The sequence below is a fragment of the Agelaius phoeniceus genome, chromosome 30 (genome assembly GCF_051311805.1).
Source record: "Agelaius phoeniceus isolate bAgePho1 chromosome 30, bAgePho1.hap1, whole genome shotgun sequence".
NCBI classification, from domain to species: domain Eukaryota; kingdom Metazoa; phylum Chordata; class Aves; order Passeriformes; family Icteridae; genus Agelaius; species Agelaius phoeniceus.
Window position 1 is genome coordinate 3,421,520 of NC_135294.1, and position 17,136 is coordinate 3,438,655.

Sequence of the window (17,136 nt, forward strand, 5' to 3'; positions counted from 1 at the left end):
TCCTGTGGATTTAGTGAGGGATGGAGAACGTGCAGGACAATGCCCTGGCTCTGGCAAGTGATGGAAGAAGTGCAGGAGCATCCTTCAGCCTCACTGAGGGATGAGGGAGTGCAGGAGAGTCCTGTGGATTTAGTGAGGGATGGAGGGAGTGCAGGACAATCCCCTGGACACACACAGGGATGGAGGAGGTGCAGGAGCATCCTTCGGGCTCACTGAGGGATGGAAGGAGTGCAGGACAATGCTGTGGATTCAGAGAGGGATGAGTGGTGGGTGTGCAGCCGCTGTCACCCCCGGGCTGTGACCTGGGATGTGCCAGGAGCTGCCAGCACCTCCCAAGGGTGCCACAGCCCCCACGGGGTGGGGACAGTGCTGCTGTCACAGCTGTGACCCTGCCCCTCTGTCCCCAGCCCCATCCTGGGGGTGCAGAGCGGGGTTAACCCCCCCTCGCTGCCCCAAGCAGGGGTTCAGGTCCCCTCTGGGACACCCAGGTGCCCCCCCAAATGCCAGCCAGGTCAGTGGGATCCGATCCTGTCCCCCTAATTCCCCTTTATCCCCCTCTCACAGCCCCCAAATGCCAGCCAGGTCAGTGGGATCCGATCCTGTCCCCCTAATTCCCCTTTATCCCCTTCTCACAGCCCCCAAATGCCAGCCAGGTCAGTGGGATCCCATCCTGGCCCCCTAATTCCCCTTTATCCCCTTCTCACAGCCCCCAAATGCCAGCCAGGTCAGTGGGATCCCATCCTGTCCCCCTAATTCCCCTTTGTCCCCCTCTCACAGCCCCCAAACCCAGGGTGGGGGGCAGCCCCAGCCCCCCAAATCCAGGCTTGGGGGTGCTCCCACAGCAGCACGGGGATCCAGGAGTGCAAAATGTGCTTTATTTAATAGGGAACGACACCACCACCACCACCAGCAGCTGCTGCTGCTTCCAGGCACCTGGAGAGGAAGGAGGAAAAGGATTTTTAGTGGGGTGACCCCGTTGTGGGGTCGGAGGCGCCCCAGGGACACGCCCCAGTCCTCACCTGGATGGAATTCCCAGAATTCCCCAATTCCCGTCATTTCTTGGCTGCTCCTTTCCTGCCCCGGCCGGCTCCGCGTCCCTGCCAGAACGGGGAGGGGGCTGAATATGGGGGTGAGGAGGGGAACCCCCAGATCTGCTCTTCCCCCCCATTTTTGGGTCCAGCGGTGCTGCCCATCACAGCCCGACCCCCCCAGAACCCCCAGCCCCGTATCCCTGAGGGAAAAGGGGGGGACAGGGGACGCCCCCTTTGGAGCTGCTCCTACCTTGGCTGGGGGGGGGCGCGCGGGGGCGAGGCTGTTCCTGCTGGGACACAAGGGGGGCTTGGGGTGGGGGGTCCCGGCCGTAGGGACCCCCCCCCAAAATCAATCCCAAGGTTTCATACTCACGGCTCCTCCTCCTTTTCCCGCTTCCTTTTCTACGGGAGAGAGAAAGAGACGGAGGATGGGGAGTCTTCCTCCTTCCAGGGATGAAGGCCACGGCTCATCCCCAGAGCAGAGAGGAATTTGGGGTCCCCGCCTCCCCCTTCCCCGTGCCACAGGGACCCCAAAACCCCTCACCCCCCCTCAGGTGCTGACCTTGGCCGTGCCGCCCTTCTGGGCACCTGAGCCCTTGGGGGGCTTCTTGGGGGCCTCCTCTGCTGCTTCCTCTTCCTCCTCCTCATCTTCATCCTCGTCTGAGCTCAGGTCCATGACTGCAGGAGAGGCTGGCTGAGCCCCCAGACCCTGCTGGGGGGGTCAGGGGGACCCCAATACTCACGGGACAGCGGGGGGGGGGGGGGGGGGTGAGGGGGACCCTGATACTCACTGGACGCATGGAGGGGACCCCAACACTCACTGGACAGGTGTGGGGGGTTCAGGGGGTGGGGGACACCCCAATACTCACTGAACACATAGAGGGGACCCCAATACTCACTGGACACGTGTGCGGGGTTCAGGGGGTGGGGGGACCCCAATACTCACTGAACACATAGAGGGGACCCCAATACTCACTGGACATGTGTGGGGTTCAGAGGGTGGGGGACACCCCAATACTCACTGGACACGTGGGAGCGGCCAGGGAGTGTGGGGGGACCCCAATTAATTCTCACTAGACATGTGGGGGGGGGGGGGGGGGGGGGGGGTCAGGTGATGGGGGGACCCCAACAGTCACTGGACAGGTGGTGGGATGCCACAATACTCATGAATATGTGGGGGGACACCCCAATACTCACTGGACACATGGAGGGGACCCCAATACTCACTGGATACGTTGTGGGGGGAGTCAGGGGGACACCCCGATATTGCCTGGACACGTGTGGGGGGTTCAGGGGGTACCCCGATACTCATTGGACACCATGGGGGGGTTCAGGGGGTGGGGGACCCCCCGATACTCACTGGACACCATGGGGGACACCCCAGTACTCACTGGACACGTGAGGGACCCCCCAATACTCACTGGACACGTGCTGGCCGCTGACAAAGAGGGGCCCGGAGCCAGCTCGAAGGCGGAAGGTCACCGGGGGGCTCAGCTCCACTCCGGCCAGCGAGGCCTGGAAAATGGGGGTGGGAACAATTCCTGACAGCCCCCAGGACAGGAGCAGCCTCCAAAACCCTCCCCGGGACAGGAGCAGCCCCCAGAACCCTCCCCGGGACAGGAGCAGCCCCCAGAACCCTCCCCGGGACAGGAGCAGCCCCCAGAACCCTCCCCGGGACAAGGGAGGGGGGACAACGAGGGGACGCCTGTGGCAGGGGGACACGGGAGGGACAGAGAACAGCACGGGGAGCACAGGACACGAGGGGACACACAGGACAGGGGGAGAGAGGAGATGGAGGACAGGGGGCAGCCCCCAGGACCCCCAGACCCCTCCCTGGGACAGTGGCAGCCCTCAGGCCCTGGAGGCCTCCCCGGGACAGGAGCAGCCCCCAGGCCCTTCCCCGGGACAGGGGCGGCCCCCAGGCCCCCCAGACCCCTCCCTGGGACAGTGGCAGCCCCCAGGCCCCTCCTCGGGACAGGGGCAGCCCCCAGAGCCCCAAGCCCTCACCGGGACAGGGGCAGCCCCTAAACCCTTCCCCAGGACAGGAGCAGCCCTGGGACAGCCCCCAGGCCCCGGACCCTCCCCGGGACAGGGGCAGCTCCCCGAGCCCCGGACCCTCCCCGGGAGAGCCCCCGGAGCAGCCCCCAGCCCCCCAAGCCCTCCCTGGGACAGGAGCGGTGCCCCCAAGGAGCCCCCAAACCCCCAATCCCTCCACGGGACAGACCCTGGACCCCCCCGGGCCAGCCCCGAGCCCTCTCCGGGACAATCCCCGGAGCTCCCCCGGGCCAGCCCCGAGCCCTCTCCGGGACAATCCCCGGAGCTCCCCCGGGCCAGCCCCGAGCCCCCCGGGCCTCACCATGGGCAGCACCGAGGGTTTCAGCGTGGCCAGCGGCACCGGGGCGCAGCTGTCGCCGTCCTCGGCCACCACCTCGAGCACGTGGAACTCATCCCGGGCCGCCTCCCCCAGGCACACCTGGGCAAGGGGAAATGAGAAAACCCCCTCAGGGCAGCCCCAAAATGAGGCCTGAACCCCGAAATTGGGGTTTGGGGGTGAGGGGAGCCCCTGGCCAGGCAGAACGTGGAGTTTATCCCTGCAGGAGCCCGAGCAGCAGCTGGAATTTGGGGTATGAGGGACACCAGCACCCCCTCCCTGCCCAGCCTCCACCGCTCCCACATCCCAATTAATTCCTTAATTAAACACAGAATTAATCCCAGGCTGTGGGAAGAACAAACCCACCCGTTTGGGAGGTTCTGGGTTTTTTTTTTTTAGGGTTTTTTTTTGGGTTTTTTTGAGGTATTTTTGGGGGGTTTGGGTTTTTTGAGGTATTTATTGGGGGTTTTTTCAGGGGAGTATTTTTTGGTTTTGGATTTTTTTTGGGGGTATTTTTTGAGAAATTGAGATTTTTTTTCGGGAAGGGTTAGGGTTGTTTTGTGGGGTATTTTTTGGGTCATAGAGTTTTTTTTGAGGGGCATTTGTTTGGCTTTTGGGGTCTCGTATTTTTTGAGGAGTTTTGGGGGGCTTAGGGGTTTTTTTGGGGGGTATTTTTTAAGGTCTTAGGGAGGTATTTTGGGGGTATTTTTTGAGATTTTGAGGGGTTTTTGAGGGGGCTTTAGGTTTTTTTAGGGGGTATTTTTTAGGTCTTAGGGTTTGGGTTTTTTTGGTTCCTTTTGGGGGTGTATTTCTTTGGGTTTTGGGGTCTCAGGATTTTTTTGGGGGTATTTTTTGGAGGGGTTTTGGCGGTTATTTTTCTGGGGGTGGTTCTAGGGGTTTTTTTGGGGTGTTTTTGGGGTCGCTCACCGTGCGCAGCACCAGCTGCTGCTCGCAGCTCCAATCCTCGGTCACTCGGAAGGTGCAGGAGCTCCTGGCGCTGCTCAGCTCGCACCCTGCGGGGACAGCGGGGGACAGAGCCACACCCGGGTCCCCCCGGGCAGGGGGGGACACTCTGAGGAGGGGGTTTGGGGTGGGGAGGGGGCGGCACTCACCCCAAAGGACGGACACGGGTCTGTCGGAGCCGCTGTCGGTGCTGTCCGTGAAGGACATGGCGGGGGTGGCACAGCCTGGGGAGGGGACACGGCTCGGGGGTGGCACAGCCTGGGGAGGGGACACACACACAGAGAGAGCTGTGGGGAAATTCAAATTTTGGGAAAATCCCCAAAATTCAGCGCCCCGCCGGTCCCAAATACTCACCCAAAGCAGCGCCGCGGTTCGGGACCCCACAAACAGCAGGGCCACCCCAAAGCGGCATTTATGGGGTCACAGGGACGCCGCCCACCGCCCTCCCCGAGGGCAATTAGGAGCAGCCGCGCTGGTAATTAATTAATTAAATTAATTAATTAACTGCTCAGGTGTGGGGGGTTAATGAGCGTGGGAGCCCCCCCCACGCTGTGTGACAGGTCACCGTGTGGTGACACCGCTGGTGGTGGCCCCATCCTGAGCGTTCACGTGCCCTGGGTGTCCCTCGATGTCATCTGTGTCCCCTCCATGTCCCCTCGTGTCCCTCGATGTCCCCCCGTGTCCCCCGATGTTCTCCCGTGTCCCCTCGCATCACCCGTGTCCCCTTGCCTCGCGTGTCCCCCCCGTGTTGTCCCCTCCATGTCACCTCGTGTCCCGATGCTCCACGTGTCCCCACGTGTCCCCTCCAAGTCCCCCCGTGTCCCCCTTTGTCCCTCGATGGCACCCGTGTCCCCTCTATGTCCCCCCGTGTCCCCTCTATGTCCCCTCGTGTTCTCCCTTGTCCCCTCACATCACCCGTGTCCCCTTGCCTCACATGTCCCCCCGTGTCCCCCTATATCTCTCGATGTCCCCCCGTGTCCCTCCGTGACCCCCTCGTGTCCCCACCATGTCACCCCGTGTCCCCCGCATGTCCTGTCTGTCCCTCAATGTCCCCCCCGTGTCACTCTCATGTCCCCCGTCCTGCATGTCCCCTCGTGTCCTGCGCTCCCCGTGTCCCCCTCGTGTTGTCCCGTGTCCCTCCATGTCCCCACTGTTGTCCCGTGTCCCTCCGTGTCCCCCTGTCCCTCGGTCCCGCGTGTCCCTCCCGTGTCCCCCTGATCCCCCCGTGCCCCCCAGGCGTCCACCCGTTGTCCCCTCTGTCCCCCCGTGTCCCTCCCAGTCCCTCTGTCCCTCCCTTGTCCCTCCCCCGCTCCACGTGTCCCTTCTGTCCCCCCAGTGTCCCCCCGTATCCCCCCCGTCCCTCGGTCCTGCGTGTCCCTCCCGTGTCCCCTCGTGTCTCCTCTGTCCCCCCCCTCCCCTCTGTGTCCCCCTTGTCCCTCCCCCGACCCCTCATGTCCCCTTCTCTCCCCACTCTGTCCCTCTCTGTCCCCCCCCAGTGTCCCCCCATCCCCCTCTGTCCCCTCGTGTCCCCCCATCTCCCCCTGTATCCTCTCTCTCCCCCCCGTGTGCCCCTCTCTCCCCACTCTGTCACTCTCTGTCCCCCCCCCGTGTCCCCCCATCCCCCTCTGTCCCCTCGTGTCCCCCCCATCTCCCCCTGTCCCACCGTATCCTCTCTCTCCCCCCCGTGTCCCCTCTGTCCCCCTCTCCCCCCCCGTGTCCCCCCTGTCCCTCCCATCGCCCCCGTGTGCCCCTCTCTCCCCTCTGTCCCCTCGTGTCCCCCCCGTCCCCTCCCCTGTCCCTCCCCTGTCCCCTCCCGTCCCGGTGCCCCTCCCCTTCCGGCAGCGATGGCGGCGGCGGGGCTGGCGGGGCTGGTGAGACCGGGGGGAACTGGGGGGAACTGGGGGGGACTGGGTGGCCCTGGGGGCGCTGGGGGCTCTGTCCCCGTGTCCCTTGTCCCGTGTCCCCGCGGTGTCGCATTCCCGTGTCCCCGCAGGGTCCCGGCGAGGCCGCGGCGGCCGCTCAGGCGCTGTCGCTGCCCGCGGAGAGCTTCGGTAACGACGTGAGTGACACTGGGGGGACACTGGGGGGACTGGGGGCGACTGGGAATGGGGGGACTGGGGGAACTGGGAGTGGGGACACTGGGGGGGACTGGGGGGATTGGGAAAGTGAGTGACACTGGGGGGGCTGGGGATGGGGACTGGGGGGACTGGGGGGGACTGGGAATGGGGACAGTGGGGGGACACTGGGACACTGCGGGGGCTGGCAATAGGGGCACTGGGGGGACTGGGGACACTGAAGGGACACAGAGGGGGACTGGGGGGACTCGTAGGACTGGGAATGGGTACACTGGGGGGACACTGAGGACAGTGATGGGGCCGGGGGACTGGGACTGGGGACACTGAGAATGGGGACACTGGTGGGACTGGGAATGGGGGCACTGGGGGGACACTGGGAATAGGGGCACTGGGGGCACTGGCTGGACTGGGGGCACTGGGGGGACTGGAGACACTGGAGGGGACTGGGACTGGGAAAGTGAGTGACACTGGAGACACTGGGGATACTGGGGGGATTGGGGAGACTGGGAATGGGGACAGTGGGGGGACACTGGGACACTGCGGGGGCTGGCAATAGGGGCACTGGGGGGACACTGGGGGGACTGGGGACACTGAAGGGGCACGGAGGGGGACTGGGGGGACTCGCAGGACTGGGAATGGGCACACTGGGAGGACACTGGGGGGACACTGGGGGGACACTGGGGACAGTGGTGGGGCCGGTGGACTGGGACTGGGGACACGAGCTACTGGGGGGACTGGGGACACTGAGAATGGGGACACGTGGGACTGGGAACGGGGGCACTGGGGAGGACTGGGGGCCCTTACTGGGAGGGGGTCCCAGATTTGGGGGTCCCTGCCCTGGGTGTCCCTGTCCTGGGAGGGGGGGGTCCCTGTCCTGGGAGGGGGGGTCCCTGTCCTGGGAGGGGGGTCCCGGCTTTGGGGTCCCTGTCCTCGTGGGCCGTTTCAGATTTGGGGATTCCAAATTTGGGGTTCCCTGTCCTGGAGGGTCACAGAGCTGAGGGGTCCCAGCTTTGGGGGGTCCCAGTCCTTGGCGGGGGGGGGTCCCAGTCTGGGGGGGTTCCCTCAATCCAGGAGGGTCCCAATCATGGGAGGGGGTCCCAGTTTTGGGGGGTCCCATTTTGGGGGTCCCAGTCCACAGAGGAATGTCCCTGTCCTCGTAGGGGGGGCCCCAGATTTGGGGGTTCCAACTTTTGGGGTCCCTGTCCTGGGAGGGGATCCCAGTTTTGGGAGGGGGTCCCAGTTTTGGGGAGTCCCAGTTTTGGGAGGGGTTCCCCTAATCCAGGAGGGTCCCAGTTTTGAGGGTCCCCAGTTTAGGAGGGTTCCCCCAATCTGGGGAGGGGTCCCAGTCTTGGGAGGGGTCCCCAGTTTTGGGGTGTCACAATTTTAGGGGTTCCCCCAATCCAGGCAGAGGTCCCAGTTTGGGGGTGTCCCACTTTTGGGGCCCTCAGTCCCAGCAGGGGGGGTCCCACCCTTGTCCCCTGGGAGAAGGAGAACCCCAAAAAGAAAAGAAAAACCCAGAAGGGGAAGAGAGGAACCCCAAAGGCAGGAAAAACCTCACAACAGCGGGGAGAACACCCCAAAAAGGGGGAGGGGGACCCCAAAATGGGACAGGGGACCCCCCCAGGGGACATTTGTCCCCAAGAGGTGACCCAGGTGTCCCTGGTGCTGCCCAGCCCCGCGTGGAGCTGGCCTGGGCCATGAAGGCGCATCAGCACGCCCAGGTCTACTTCAACGTGAGTTTGGGGTTTTGGGGTGGGGCTTTGGGGTTTTGGGGTGGGGTTTTGGGGCTTTGGGGCTTTGGAGTGGGCTTTTGGCATTTTGAGGTTTTGGCGTTTTGGGGTCTTGGGGCTTTGGTGTTTTGACAGTTTGGGTTTTTGGGGTGGGATTTTGGGGCAGGGTTTTTGCATTTTAGGGTTTTGGGATGGGGTTTTAGGGTATTTTGGGGTTTTGGCATTTTGGGGTTTTGAGGCTTTGGGGTTTTGACATTTTGGCATTTTGGAGTGGGGTTTTAGGGCATTTTGGGGTTTTGGCATTTGGGGCTTTGGGGTTTTGACAGTTTGGGTTTTTGGGGTGGGATTTTGGGGCAGGGTTTTTGCATTTTAGGGTTTTGCGACGGGGTTTTAGGGCATTTTGGGGTTTTGGCATTTTGGGGCTTTGGTGTTTTGACAGTTTGGGTGTTTGGGGTGGGATTTTGGGGCAGGGTTTTTGCATTTTAGGGTTTTGGGATGGGGTTTTAGGGCATTTTGGGGTTTTGGCATTTTGGGGTTTTGAGGCTTTGGGGTTTTGACATTTTGGCATTTTGGAGTGGGGTTTTTGGGGTGGGATTTTGGGGGTTTTGGGGCGGGGTTTTTGCATTTTGGGATTTTAAAATGGGGTTTTAGGGCATTTTGGGGCTTTGGGGTTTTGGGGCTTGGGGGTTTTGGGGCCGGGGTTTTGCATTTTGGGATTTTGAGATGGGGGTTTTAGGGCATTTTGGGGCTTTGGGGTTTTGGGGTTTTGAGGCTTTGGGGTTTTGACATTTAGGCATTTTGGAGTGGGGTTTTAGGGCAATTTGGGGTTTTGGCATTTTGGGGCTTTGGGGTTTTGGGGCTTTGGGGTTTTGATATTTTGGGTTTTTGGGGTGGGATTTTGGGCGTTTTGGGGCGGGGTTTTTGCATTTTGGGGTTTTGAGGTGGGGTTTTAGGGTTTTGGGGCTTTGGAGTGGGATTTTGGCATTTTGAGGTTTTGGCGTTTTGGGGCTTTGGGGCTTTGGTGTTTTGACAGTTTGGGTTTTTGGGGTGGGATTTTGGGGGTTTTGGGGCAGGGTTTTTGCATTTTAGGGTTTTGAGATAGGGTTTTAGGGGTTTTGGCATTTTGGGGCTTTGGGGTTTTGGGGCATTTTGGGTTTTTGGGGTGGGATTTTGGGGCAGGGTTTTTGCATTTTAGGGTTTTGCGATGGGGTTTTAGGGCATTTTGGGGTTTTGGCATTTTGGGGCTTTGGTGTTTTGACAGTTTGGGTTTTTGGGGTGGGATTTTGGGGCAGGGTTTTTGCATTTTAGGGTTTTGGGATGGGGTTTTAGGGCATTTTGGGGTTTTGGCATTTTGGGGTTTTGAGGCTTTGGGGTTGGGACATTTTGGCATTTTGGAGTGGGGTTTTTGGGGTGGGATTTTGGGGGTTTTGGGGCGGGGTTTTTGCATTTTGGGATTTTAAAATGGGGTTTTAGGGCATTTTGGGGCTTTGGGGTTTTGGGGCTTGGGGGTTTTGGGGCCGGGGTTTTGCATTGTGGGGGTTTTGAGATGGGGTTTTAGGGCATTTTGGGGCTTTGGGGTTTTGACATTTAGGCATTTTGGAGTGGGGTTTTAGGGCATTTTGGGGTTTTGGCATTTTGGGGCTTTGAGGTTTTGGGGCTTTGTGGTTTTGATATTTTGGGTTTTTGGGGTGGGATTTTGGGGGTTTTGGGGCGGGGTTTTTGCATTTTGGGGTCTTGAGATGGCGTTTTAGGGCATTTTGGGGTTTTGGGGCTTTGGGGTTTTGACATTTTGGCATTTTGGAGTGGGGTTTTGGGGCATTATGGGGTTTTGGCATTTTGGGGCTTTGAGGTTTTGGGGCTTTGGGGTTTTGACATTTTGGGTTTTTGGGGTGGGATTTTGGGGGTTTTGGGCAGGGGTTTTGCATTTTGGGGTTTTGGCATTTTGGGGCTTTGAGGTTTTGGGGCTTTGTGGTTTTGACATTTTGGGTTCTTGGGGGCAGGATTTTGGGGGTTTTGGGGCAGGGTTTTTGCATTTTGGGGTTTTGGCATTTTGGGGGTTTTGAGGTGGGGTTTTGGGACTTTGGGGTGGGGTTTTGTCCCAGCTGATGCTCCCCCTGCAGCTGATCTCCTCCGTGGAGCCCAAGTTCCTGAAGCTCACCCAGGTGGACGAGAGGATCTATGAGGAATTCCGCAGAACCTTCCGGAACCTGCGCGTGGACGTGCTGGACCCCGAGGAGCTGAAATCAGAGGCGGCCAAGGAGGTGTGGTGGGGTTTGGGGGGGATTTTACTGGGGTTTCCCTCCTTCTTAGTGGGGTTTCCTCCAAAAATACCTCAAAAAAACCCCAAAAGACCTCAAAAAACCCCAAACCCCAAAAAGACCTCAAAAAACCCCAAACAATACCTCAGAAAAACCCCAAAATCCCCCCAAAAAATAAAAAAAAATTCCTCAAAACAAACAAAAAAACCTCAAAAAATATCTCAAACCTCCAAACCCCCAAAAATACCTCAGGAAACGCCAAACCCCCCAAAATACCTCAAAAATCTCCAAAACTGAAAAAAATTCCTCAAAAAAGCCAAAATCCCCCAAAAAATAAAAAAAATCCTCAAAACAAACAAAAAAAACCTCAAAAAAATCTCAAATCTCCCAAACCCCCCAAAAATACCTCAGAAAACCCAAAAAAATACCTCAGAAAACCCCAAACCCCCAAAAATACCTCAAAAATCCCCAAAACTGAAAAAAATTCCTGAAAAAAGCCAAAACCACAAAGAAACTCTCAAAAAGCCAAAAAACCCCCCAAAATACCCTAGAAAACCCAAAAACCAGGAGTGTTTTGAGGGGTTTTAGTGGGGTTTCCCCCTTTTTTTGTAGGATTTTGGGGTGCTGAGGGTGTTCTTAACCCCCTAAAAGTGGTGCCTCTGCTTTGAGGGGGTGCTGGAGGATTTCAGCTATAGGGCCAGGGCTTGGGTGGGGTTTTAGTGGGATTTCCTCCCTTTTTAGTGGGATTTACCCCCTTTTTAGTAAGGTTTCCCCCCTTTTTAGTAGGATTTCCCCTCTTTTTTAGTGGGATTTTGGGGTGCTGAGGGTGTTTTTAACTGCTCCATCCCCTAGAAGTGGTTCTGCCTCCACTTTGAGGGGATGGTGAAGGATTTCAACTATGGGGCCAAGGCTTGGGTGGGGTTTGGGGGATTTTAGTGGGATTTGAGAGGTTTTAGTGGGGTTTGGGGGGGTTTTAGTGGGATTTTGAGGGAGTTTTAGTTGGGTTTTGGGGTGCTGAGGGTGTTTCTAACCTCTCAGAAATGGCGCCTCCTCTTTGAGGGGATGGTGAGGGATTTCAGCTACAGGGCCAAGATTTGGGGGGGTTTTAGTGGGATTTCCCCCCAAGGCAGTGTGTGGGGTTTTGTGAGGGGGTTTTAGTGGGGTTTGGGGGGGGTTTAGTGGGGTTTTGGGGTGTTGAGGGTGTTTTTAACCCCTCAGAAATGGCGCCTCTGCCTTGAGGGGATGGTGGAAGATTTCAACTAGGCCAGGCCAAGGATTGGGTGGACTTTGGGGGGGGTTTTATTGGGATTTCCCCCCAAGGCAGTGTGTGGGGTTTTGTGAGAGGGTTTTATTGGGGTTTGGAGGGGTTTTAGTGAGGTTTTATTGGGGTGCTGAGGGTGTTTTTACCCCCCCCAGAAGTGGCGCCCGTTCTGCCTCGGCTTCGAGGGTGTGGTGGAGGATTTCAGCTACAGGGCCAAGGCTTGGAGGGATTTTAGTGGGATTTCCTCCCAAGGCCGTGGATGGGATTTTGTGAGGGGGTTTTACTGGGGTTTGGAGGGGTTTTATTGAGGTTTTATTGGGGTTTTGGGGGGCTGAGGGTGTTTTTAACCCTCCAGCAGTGGCACCTCCAGTTTGAGGGGATGGTGAAGGATTTCAACTAGGCCAGGCCAAGGCTTGGGTGGGGTTTGGGGGGTTTTAATAGAATTTGGAAAGTTTTAGTGTGGTTTGAGGGGTTTTATTGGGATTTTGGGGGGTTTTATTGGGGTTTTATTGAGGTTTTATTAGGGTTTTGGGGTGCTGAGGGTGTTTTTAACCCCCCAGAAGTGGCGCCAGTTCTGCCTCAGCTTCGAGGGCATGGTGGAGGATTTGAACTAGGCCAGGCCAAGTGGCTTGGGTGAGGTTTGGGGGGTTTTAATGAGGTTTGGAGGGGTTTTAGTGTGGTTTGAGGGGTTTTATTGCGATTTTGGGGGGTTTTATTGGGGTTTTGGGGTGCTGAGGGTGTTTTTAACCCCCAGCAGTGGCACCTCCACTTTGAGGGGATGTTGGAGGATTTCAACTAGGCCCGGCCAAGGTTTGGGTGGGGTTTGGGAGGTTTTAATAGAATTTGGAAGGTTTCAGTGTGCTTTGGGGGGTTTTATTGGGGTTTTATTGAGGTTTTATTGGGGTTTTGGGGTGCTGAGGGTGTTTTTACCCCCCCCCCAGAAGTGGTGCCCATTCTGCCTCAGCTTCGAGGGTGTGGTGGAGGATTTGAACTAGGCCAGGCCAAGACTTGGGTGGGGTTTGGGGGGTTTTAATGAGGTTTGGGGGGTTTTAGTGTGGTTTGGGGGGTATTATTGGGGTTTTAGTGTGGTTTGGAGGGGTTTTATTGAGGTTTTATTGGGGTTTTGGGGTGCTGAGGGTGTTTTTCCCCCCCCAGAAGTGGCGCCCATTCTGCCTCAGCTTTGAGGGCGTGGTGGAGGATTTCAGCTACGGGGCCAAGACTTGGAGGGGTTTGGAGGGTTTTAGTGTGGTTTGAGGGGTTTTATTGGGATTTTATTGAGGTTTTATTGGGGTTTTGGGGTGCTGAGGGTGTTTTTATCCCCCCCCCAAGAAGTGGTGCCCATTCTGCCTCAGCTTCGAGGGCGTGGTGGAGGATTTGAACTAGGCCAGGCCAAGGCTTGGGTGGGCTTTGGGGGATCTTAGTAGGGTTTGGGGGGGGCTTATTGGAGTTTCTCCTCTTTTTAGTGCAATTTCTCCCCTTTTTAGTGGGATTTCCCCCCTTTTTTGTAGGATTTTGGGGTTCTGAGGGTGTTTTTATCCCTGCAGAAGTGGCGCCCGTTCTGCCTCAGCTTTGAGGGCGTGGTGGAGGATTTCAGCTACGGGGCCAAGACTTGGAGGGGTTTGGGGGGTTTTAGTGTGGTTTGAGGGGTTTTATTGGGATTTTATTGGGGTTTTATTGGGATTTTATTGGGATTTTGGGGTGCTGAGGGTGTTTTTACCCCCCCAGAAGTGGCGCCCGTTCTGCCTCAGCTTCGAGGGCGTGGTGGAGGATTTCAACTTCGGGACTCTGCTGCGCCTGGACTCGCGCGGGGAATACTCGGAGGAAAATTCCATCCTGGGTGGGTTTGGGGTCTTGGGGGGCTTGGGGGGACCCCAAATCCCCCACCCTGACCCCTGTCCCCCTGTGCAGCCACCAGGATCCAGTTCCTGGCCATTGAGATCGCCCGGAACAGGGAGGGCTGCAATGAACACGTGCACAGCAGGGGCAGGGGGGCAGAGACGGGGGAGAGGAACCACGGGGTGGAATCCTGAAAGAAATCCTGAAAAACTGCAAGGAATCCTGGAAGGACTTTCATAAATCCTGAGAAACTGTAATGAATCCTGAAAAACTGCAATAAATCCCGAAAGGACTTTTATAAATCCTGAAAGAGTTCAATAAATCCTGAAAGAGTTCAATAAATCCTGAAAGGGCTTCAGTAAATCCTGAAAGAATTCAGTAAATCCTGAAAGAATTCAATAAATCCTGAAAGGACTTCAGTAAATCCTGAAAGAATTCAATAAATCCTGAAAAACTTCTATAAATCCTGAAAGAGTTCAATAAATCCTGAAAGAACTTCAGTATCCTGAAAGAATTCAGTAAATCCTGAAATTACTTCAGTAAATCCAGAAATAATTCAGTAAATCCTGAAATAACTTCTATAAATCCAGAAAGAATTCAGTAAATCCTGAAATAACTTCAATAAATCCTGAAAGAATTCAATAAATCCTGAAATTACTTCAATAAATCCTGAAAGAATTTAATAAATCCTGAAATAACTTCAATAAATCCTGAAAGAATTCAGTAAATCCTGAAAGGATTCAATAAATCCTGAAAGGACTTCAGTAAATCCTGAAATTACTTCAATAAATCCTGAAAGAATTCAATAAATCCTGAAAACTTCTATAAATCCTGAAAGAGTTCAATAAATCCTGAAAGAACTTCAGTAAATCCTGAAAGAATTCAGTAAATCCTGAAATTACTTCAGTAAATCCAGAAATTACTTCAGTAAATCCTGAAAGAATTCAGTAAATCCTGAAATTACTTCAATAAATCCTGAAAGAATTCAGTAAATCCTGAAAAACGGCAATAAATCCTGAAATAACTTCAATAAATCCTGAAATAACTTCAATAAATCCTGAAAGAATTCAATAAATCTTGAAAGGACTTCGATAAATCCAGAAAGAATTCAGTAAATCCTGAAATTACTTTAACAAATCCTGAAAGAATTCAGTAAATCCTGAAAGGATTTTAATGAATCCTGAAAGGACTTTACTAAAAGAATCCTAAAAGAACTTTAATAAATCCTAAAAGGACTTCAATCCTAAAAGAACTTACTTAAATAAATCCTGAAAGGACTTTTGTAAATCTTGAAAGAATTCAATAAATCCTGAAAGAACTTTAATGAATCCTAGAAGGACTTTAATAAATCCTAAAATGACTTCAATAAGTCCTAAAGGAACTTAAATAAATCCTGAAAGGATTTCTATAAATCCTAAAAGGATTTCAATGAATCCTAAAAGAACTTCAATAAATCCTGAAATGACTTTAATAAATCCTAAAATGATTTTAATAAATCCTAAAAGATTTCTATAAATCGTAAAAAACTTAAATAAATCCTAAAAGAACTTCAATATATACTAAAATGATTTTTATAAATCCTAAAATTTCTTTTATAAATCCTAAAAGAACTTTTATAAATCCTAAGATTATTTTAATGAATCCTAAAATGACTTTAATGAATCCTAAAAGGACTTTAATAAATCCTAAAAGAATTTGAATAAATGATAAAGTAACTTTAATAAATCCTGAAAGAATTGAGTTATCCTGAAAGGACTTCAATAAATCCTAAAGTGATTTCAATAAATCCTAAAATGATTTCAATAAATCCCAAAAGGACTTTAACAGATCCTGAAAGAACTTGAATGAATCCTAAAAGAACTTCAATAAATCCTAAAATGACTTTTATAAATCCAGAAATGATTTTTATAAATCCTAAAAGGACTTTAATAAATCCTAAAAGAACTTTAATAAATCCTAAAATTATTTTAATAAATCCTAAAAGTTCCCCAAGCTGTAGATTTTTTTTTCCTTTTTTTTTTAAACCTATTTAAATCTAAACACCCCAAAACCCCCCAAAACAACCACATTTCCAGTATTTTTTTAATAAAAAATGAAATAAACCAAACTGCAACCCACAAGAAGAGACTGTCTGAGTTTCTCATCTCTTTTAAACCAGTAAAAGTTTTTATTGTTTAATATTGTTAATTTAATCTAATTTAATTTTGGTTTATTTTGCTTTGTTTTATTTTATATTTTATTTTATATTTTATTTTATATTTTATTTTATATTTTATTTTATATTTTATTTTACTTTATTTTTAAAATTTAATTTAATTTAGTTTTATTTTAATTTATTTTAAAATTAAATTGGATTTAATTTTTTTTTACCTGTTAAATGAACAGTTTTTCCCACTTTTCTCCAAGGAAATCTTTTTCCCAAACCACTTCAGCAGAGGGGCTGCTTGAATTTGCTTTTTTAAGAAACCCCTTTAGGAATTTTTCTCCCCAAATGACCCCAAACCAAGACAAACGAGGCCATTCCCAGGCTCTGGAAGGTTCTGGAAGGTCAGAGCTGCCTCTGCCCCCTCCAGCTGCAAATAAAGATTGGAAAATCCCAATCCCAGTTTGGGGTCCCAGTTTGAAAATCCCAAAATCCCAATCCCAGTTTGGGGTCCCTGTTTGAAAATCCCAAAATCCCAATCCCAGTTTGGGGTCCCTGTTTGAAAATCCCAATCCCAGTTTGGGGTCCCAGTTTGAAAATCCCAATCCCTGGCTGGGGTCCCCAACTGAAAATCCCAATCCCAGTTTGGGGTCCCCGTTTGAAAATCCCAATCCCAGTTTGGGGTCCCAGTTTGAAAATCCCAATCCCAGTTTGGGGTCCCCGTTTGAAAATCCCAATCCCAGTTTGGGGTCCCAGTTTGAAAACCCCAATCCCAGTTTGGGGTCCCAGTTTGAAAATCCCAATCCCTGGTTGGGGTCCCCAATTGAAAATCCCAAAATCCCAATCCCAGTTTGGGGTCCCTACTTGAAAATCCCAATCCCTGGTTGGGGACCAAAATCCCAAAATCCCAATCCCAGTTTAAAAATCCCAGTCCCTGTTTGGGGTCCCCATTTGAAAATCCCCAAATCCCAATCCCAGTTTGGGGTCCCCGTTTGAAAATCCCAATCCCTGGTTGGGGTCCCTGTTAGAAAATCCCAATCCCTGTTAAAAATCCCAATCCCAGTTTGGGGTCCCCGTTTGAAAATCCCAATTCCTGCTTGGAGTCCCTGTTAGAAAATCCCAATTCCAGTTTGGGGTCCCTGTTCAAAAATCTCAAAATCCCAATCCCTGTTTGGGGGTTCCTGTTTGAAAATCCCAATCCCGGTGTTGGGGTCTCTGTTATCCCAAAATCCCAGTCCCTGTTTGGGGTCTGTGTTTGAAATCCCAAAATCCCAATCCCAGTTTGGGGTCTGTGTTTGAAATCCCAAAATCCCAATCCCAGTTTGGGGTCCCCCATCCCCTTTCAGGTTTTTCCCTAAAATGGGCTCAAACTTCCAGAATTTGGGGTCAGTCCAGGTGGGTTTTGGGGTTCGGCTCGGGGTCCAAGGGTCTCCCCCCGAATTCAGTGGGATTTGGGGGATTTTGGGGT

At 53.4% G+C, this 17,136-nt stretch overlaps 2 protein-coding genes across 7 annotated transcripts; one reads left to right on the forward strand and one right to left on the reverse strand.

Moving 5' to 3' along the window:
* Positions 1-853: 853 nt before the first annotated feature.
* Positions 854-5,161, reverse strand: NPM2 (nucleophosmin/nucleoplasmin 2). Of its 3 annotated transcripts, none has more exons than XM_077191773.1 (10): positions 4,720-5,161; positions 4,515-4,589; positions 4,330-4,415; positions 3,388-3,504; positions 2,453-2,546; positions 1,594-1,709; positions 1,405-1,433; positions 1,282-1,321; positions 1,020-1,097; positions 854-933 (listed from the first exon to the last, which is right to left on the reverse strand). In XM_077191773.1, exons 1-9 carry the CDS (start codon positions 4,775-4,777, stop codon positions 1,053-1,055), a joined length of 660 nt encoding a protein of 219 aa, XP_077047888.1. In that variant the 5' UTR covers positions 4,778-5,161; the 3' UTR covers positions 854-933; positions 1,020-1,052. The 3 variants fall into 3 exon arrangements, with proteins under 3 accessions (XP_077047888.1, XP_054506647.2, XP_077047890.1); XM_054650672.2 differs by having other exon boundaries at positions 4,515-4,623; positions 4,720-5,081; XM_077191775.1 differs by having other exon boundaries at positions 1,282-1,318; positions 4,720-5,073.
* A 958-nt stretch (positions 5,162-6,119) lies between these two features.
* On the forward strand, positions 6,120-15,650 carry PBDC1 (polysaccharide biosynthesis domain containing 1). 4 transcript variants are annotated; one of them, XM_077191719.1, is made up of 7 exons: positions 6,120-6,236; positions 6,359-6,424; positions 8,114-8,173; positions 10,291-10,431; positions 13,234-13,306; positions 13,415-13,526; positions 13,598-15,650. In XM_077191719.1, the coding sequence occupies exons 1-7, from the start codon at positions 6,210-6,212 to the stop codon at positions 13,623-13,625; spliced, it is 507 nt and encodes a 168-aa protein (XP_077047834.1). In that variant the 5' UTR covers positions 6,120-6,209; the 3' UTR covers positions 13,626-15,650. The 4 variants fall into 4 exon arrangements, with proteins under 4 accessions (XP_077047834.1, XP_054506693.1, XP_054506695.1 ...); XM_054650718.2 differs by lacking the exon at positions 13,234-13,306; XM_054650720.2 differs by lacking the exons at positions 8,114-8,173; positions 13,234-13,306.
* Positions 15,651-17,136: the final 1,486 nt, after the last annotated feature.

Excerpts from the sequence above, each read along its gene's own strand:
- NPM2 (XM_077191773.1), bottom strand. The coding sequence starts at position 4,777 with ATGCCGCTTTGGGGTGGCCCTGCTGTTTGTGGGGTCCCGAACCGCGGC. Across the intron at positions 4,416-4,514 it reads ACCCGTGTCCGTCCTTTGGG|GGTGCGAGCTGAGCAGCGCC; the intron begins GTGAGTGCCGCC and ends CTGTCCCCGCAG. Across the intron at positions 1,098-1,281 it reads CGCGCCCCCCCCCAGCCAAG|GGACGCGGAGCCGGCCGGGG; the intron begins GTAGGAGCAGCT and ends CCGTTCTGGCAG.
- PBDC1 (XM_054650718.2), top strand. The coding sequence starts at position 6,210 with ATGGCGGCGGCGGGGCTGGCGGGGCTG. Across the intron at positions 6,425-8,113 it reads CGGAGAGCTTCGGTAACGAC|CCCCGCGTGGAGCTGGCCTG; the intron begins GTGAGTGACACT and ends GGTGCTGCCCAG. Across the intron at positions 13,527-13,597 it reads GGAGGAAAATTCCATCCTGG|CCACCAGGATCCAGTTCCTG; the intron begins GTGGGTTTGGGG and ends CCCCCTGTGCAG.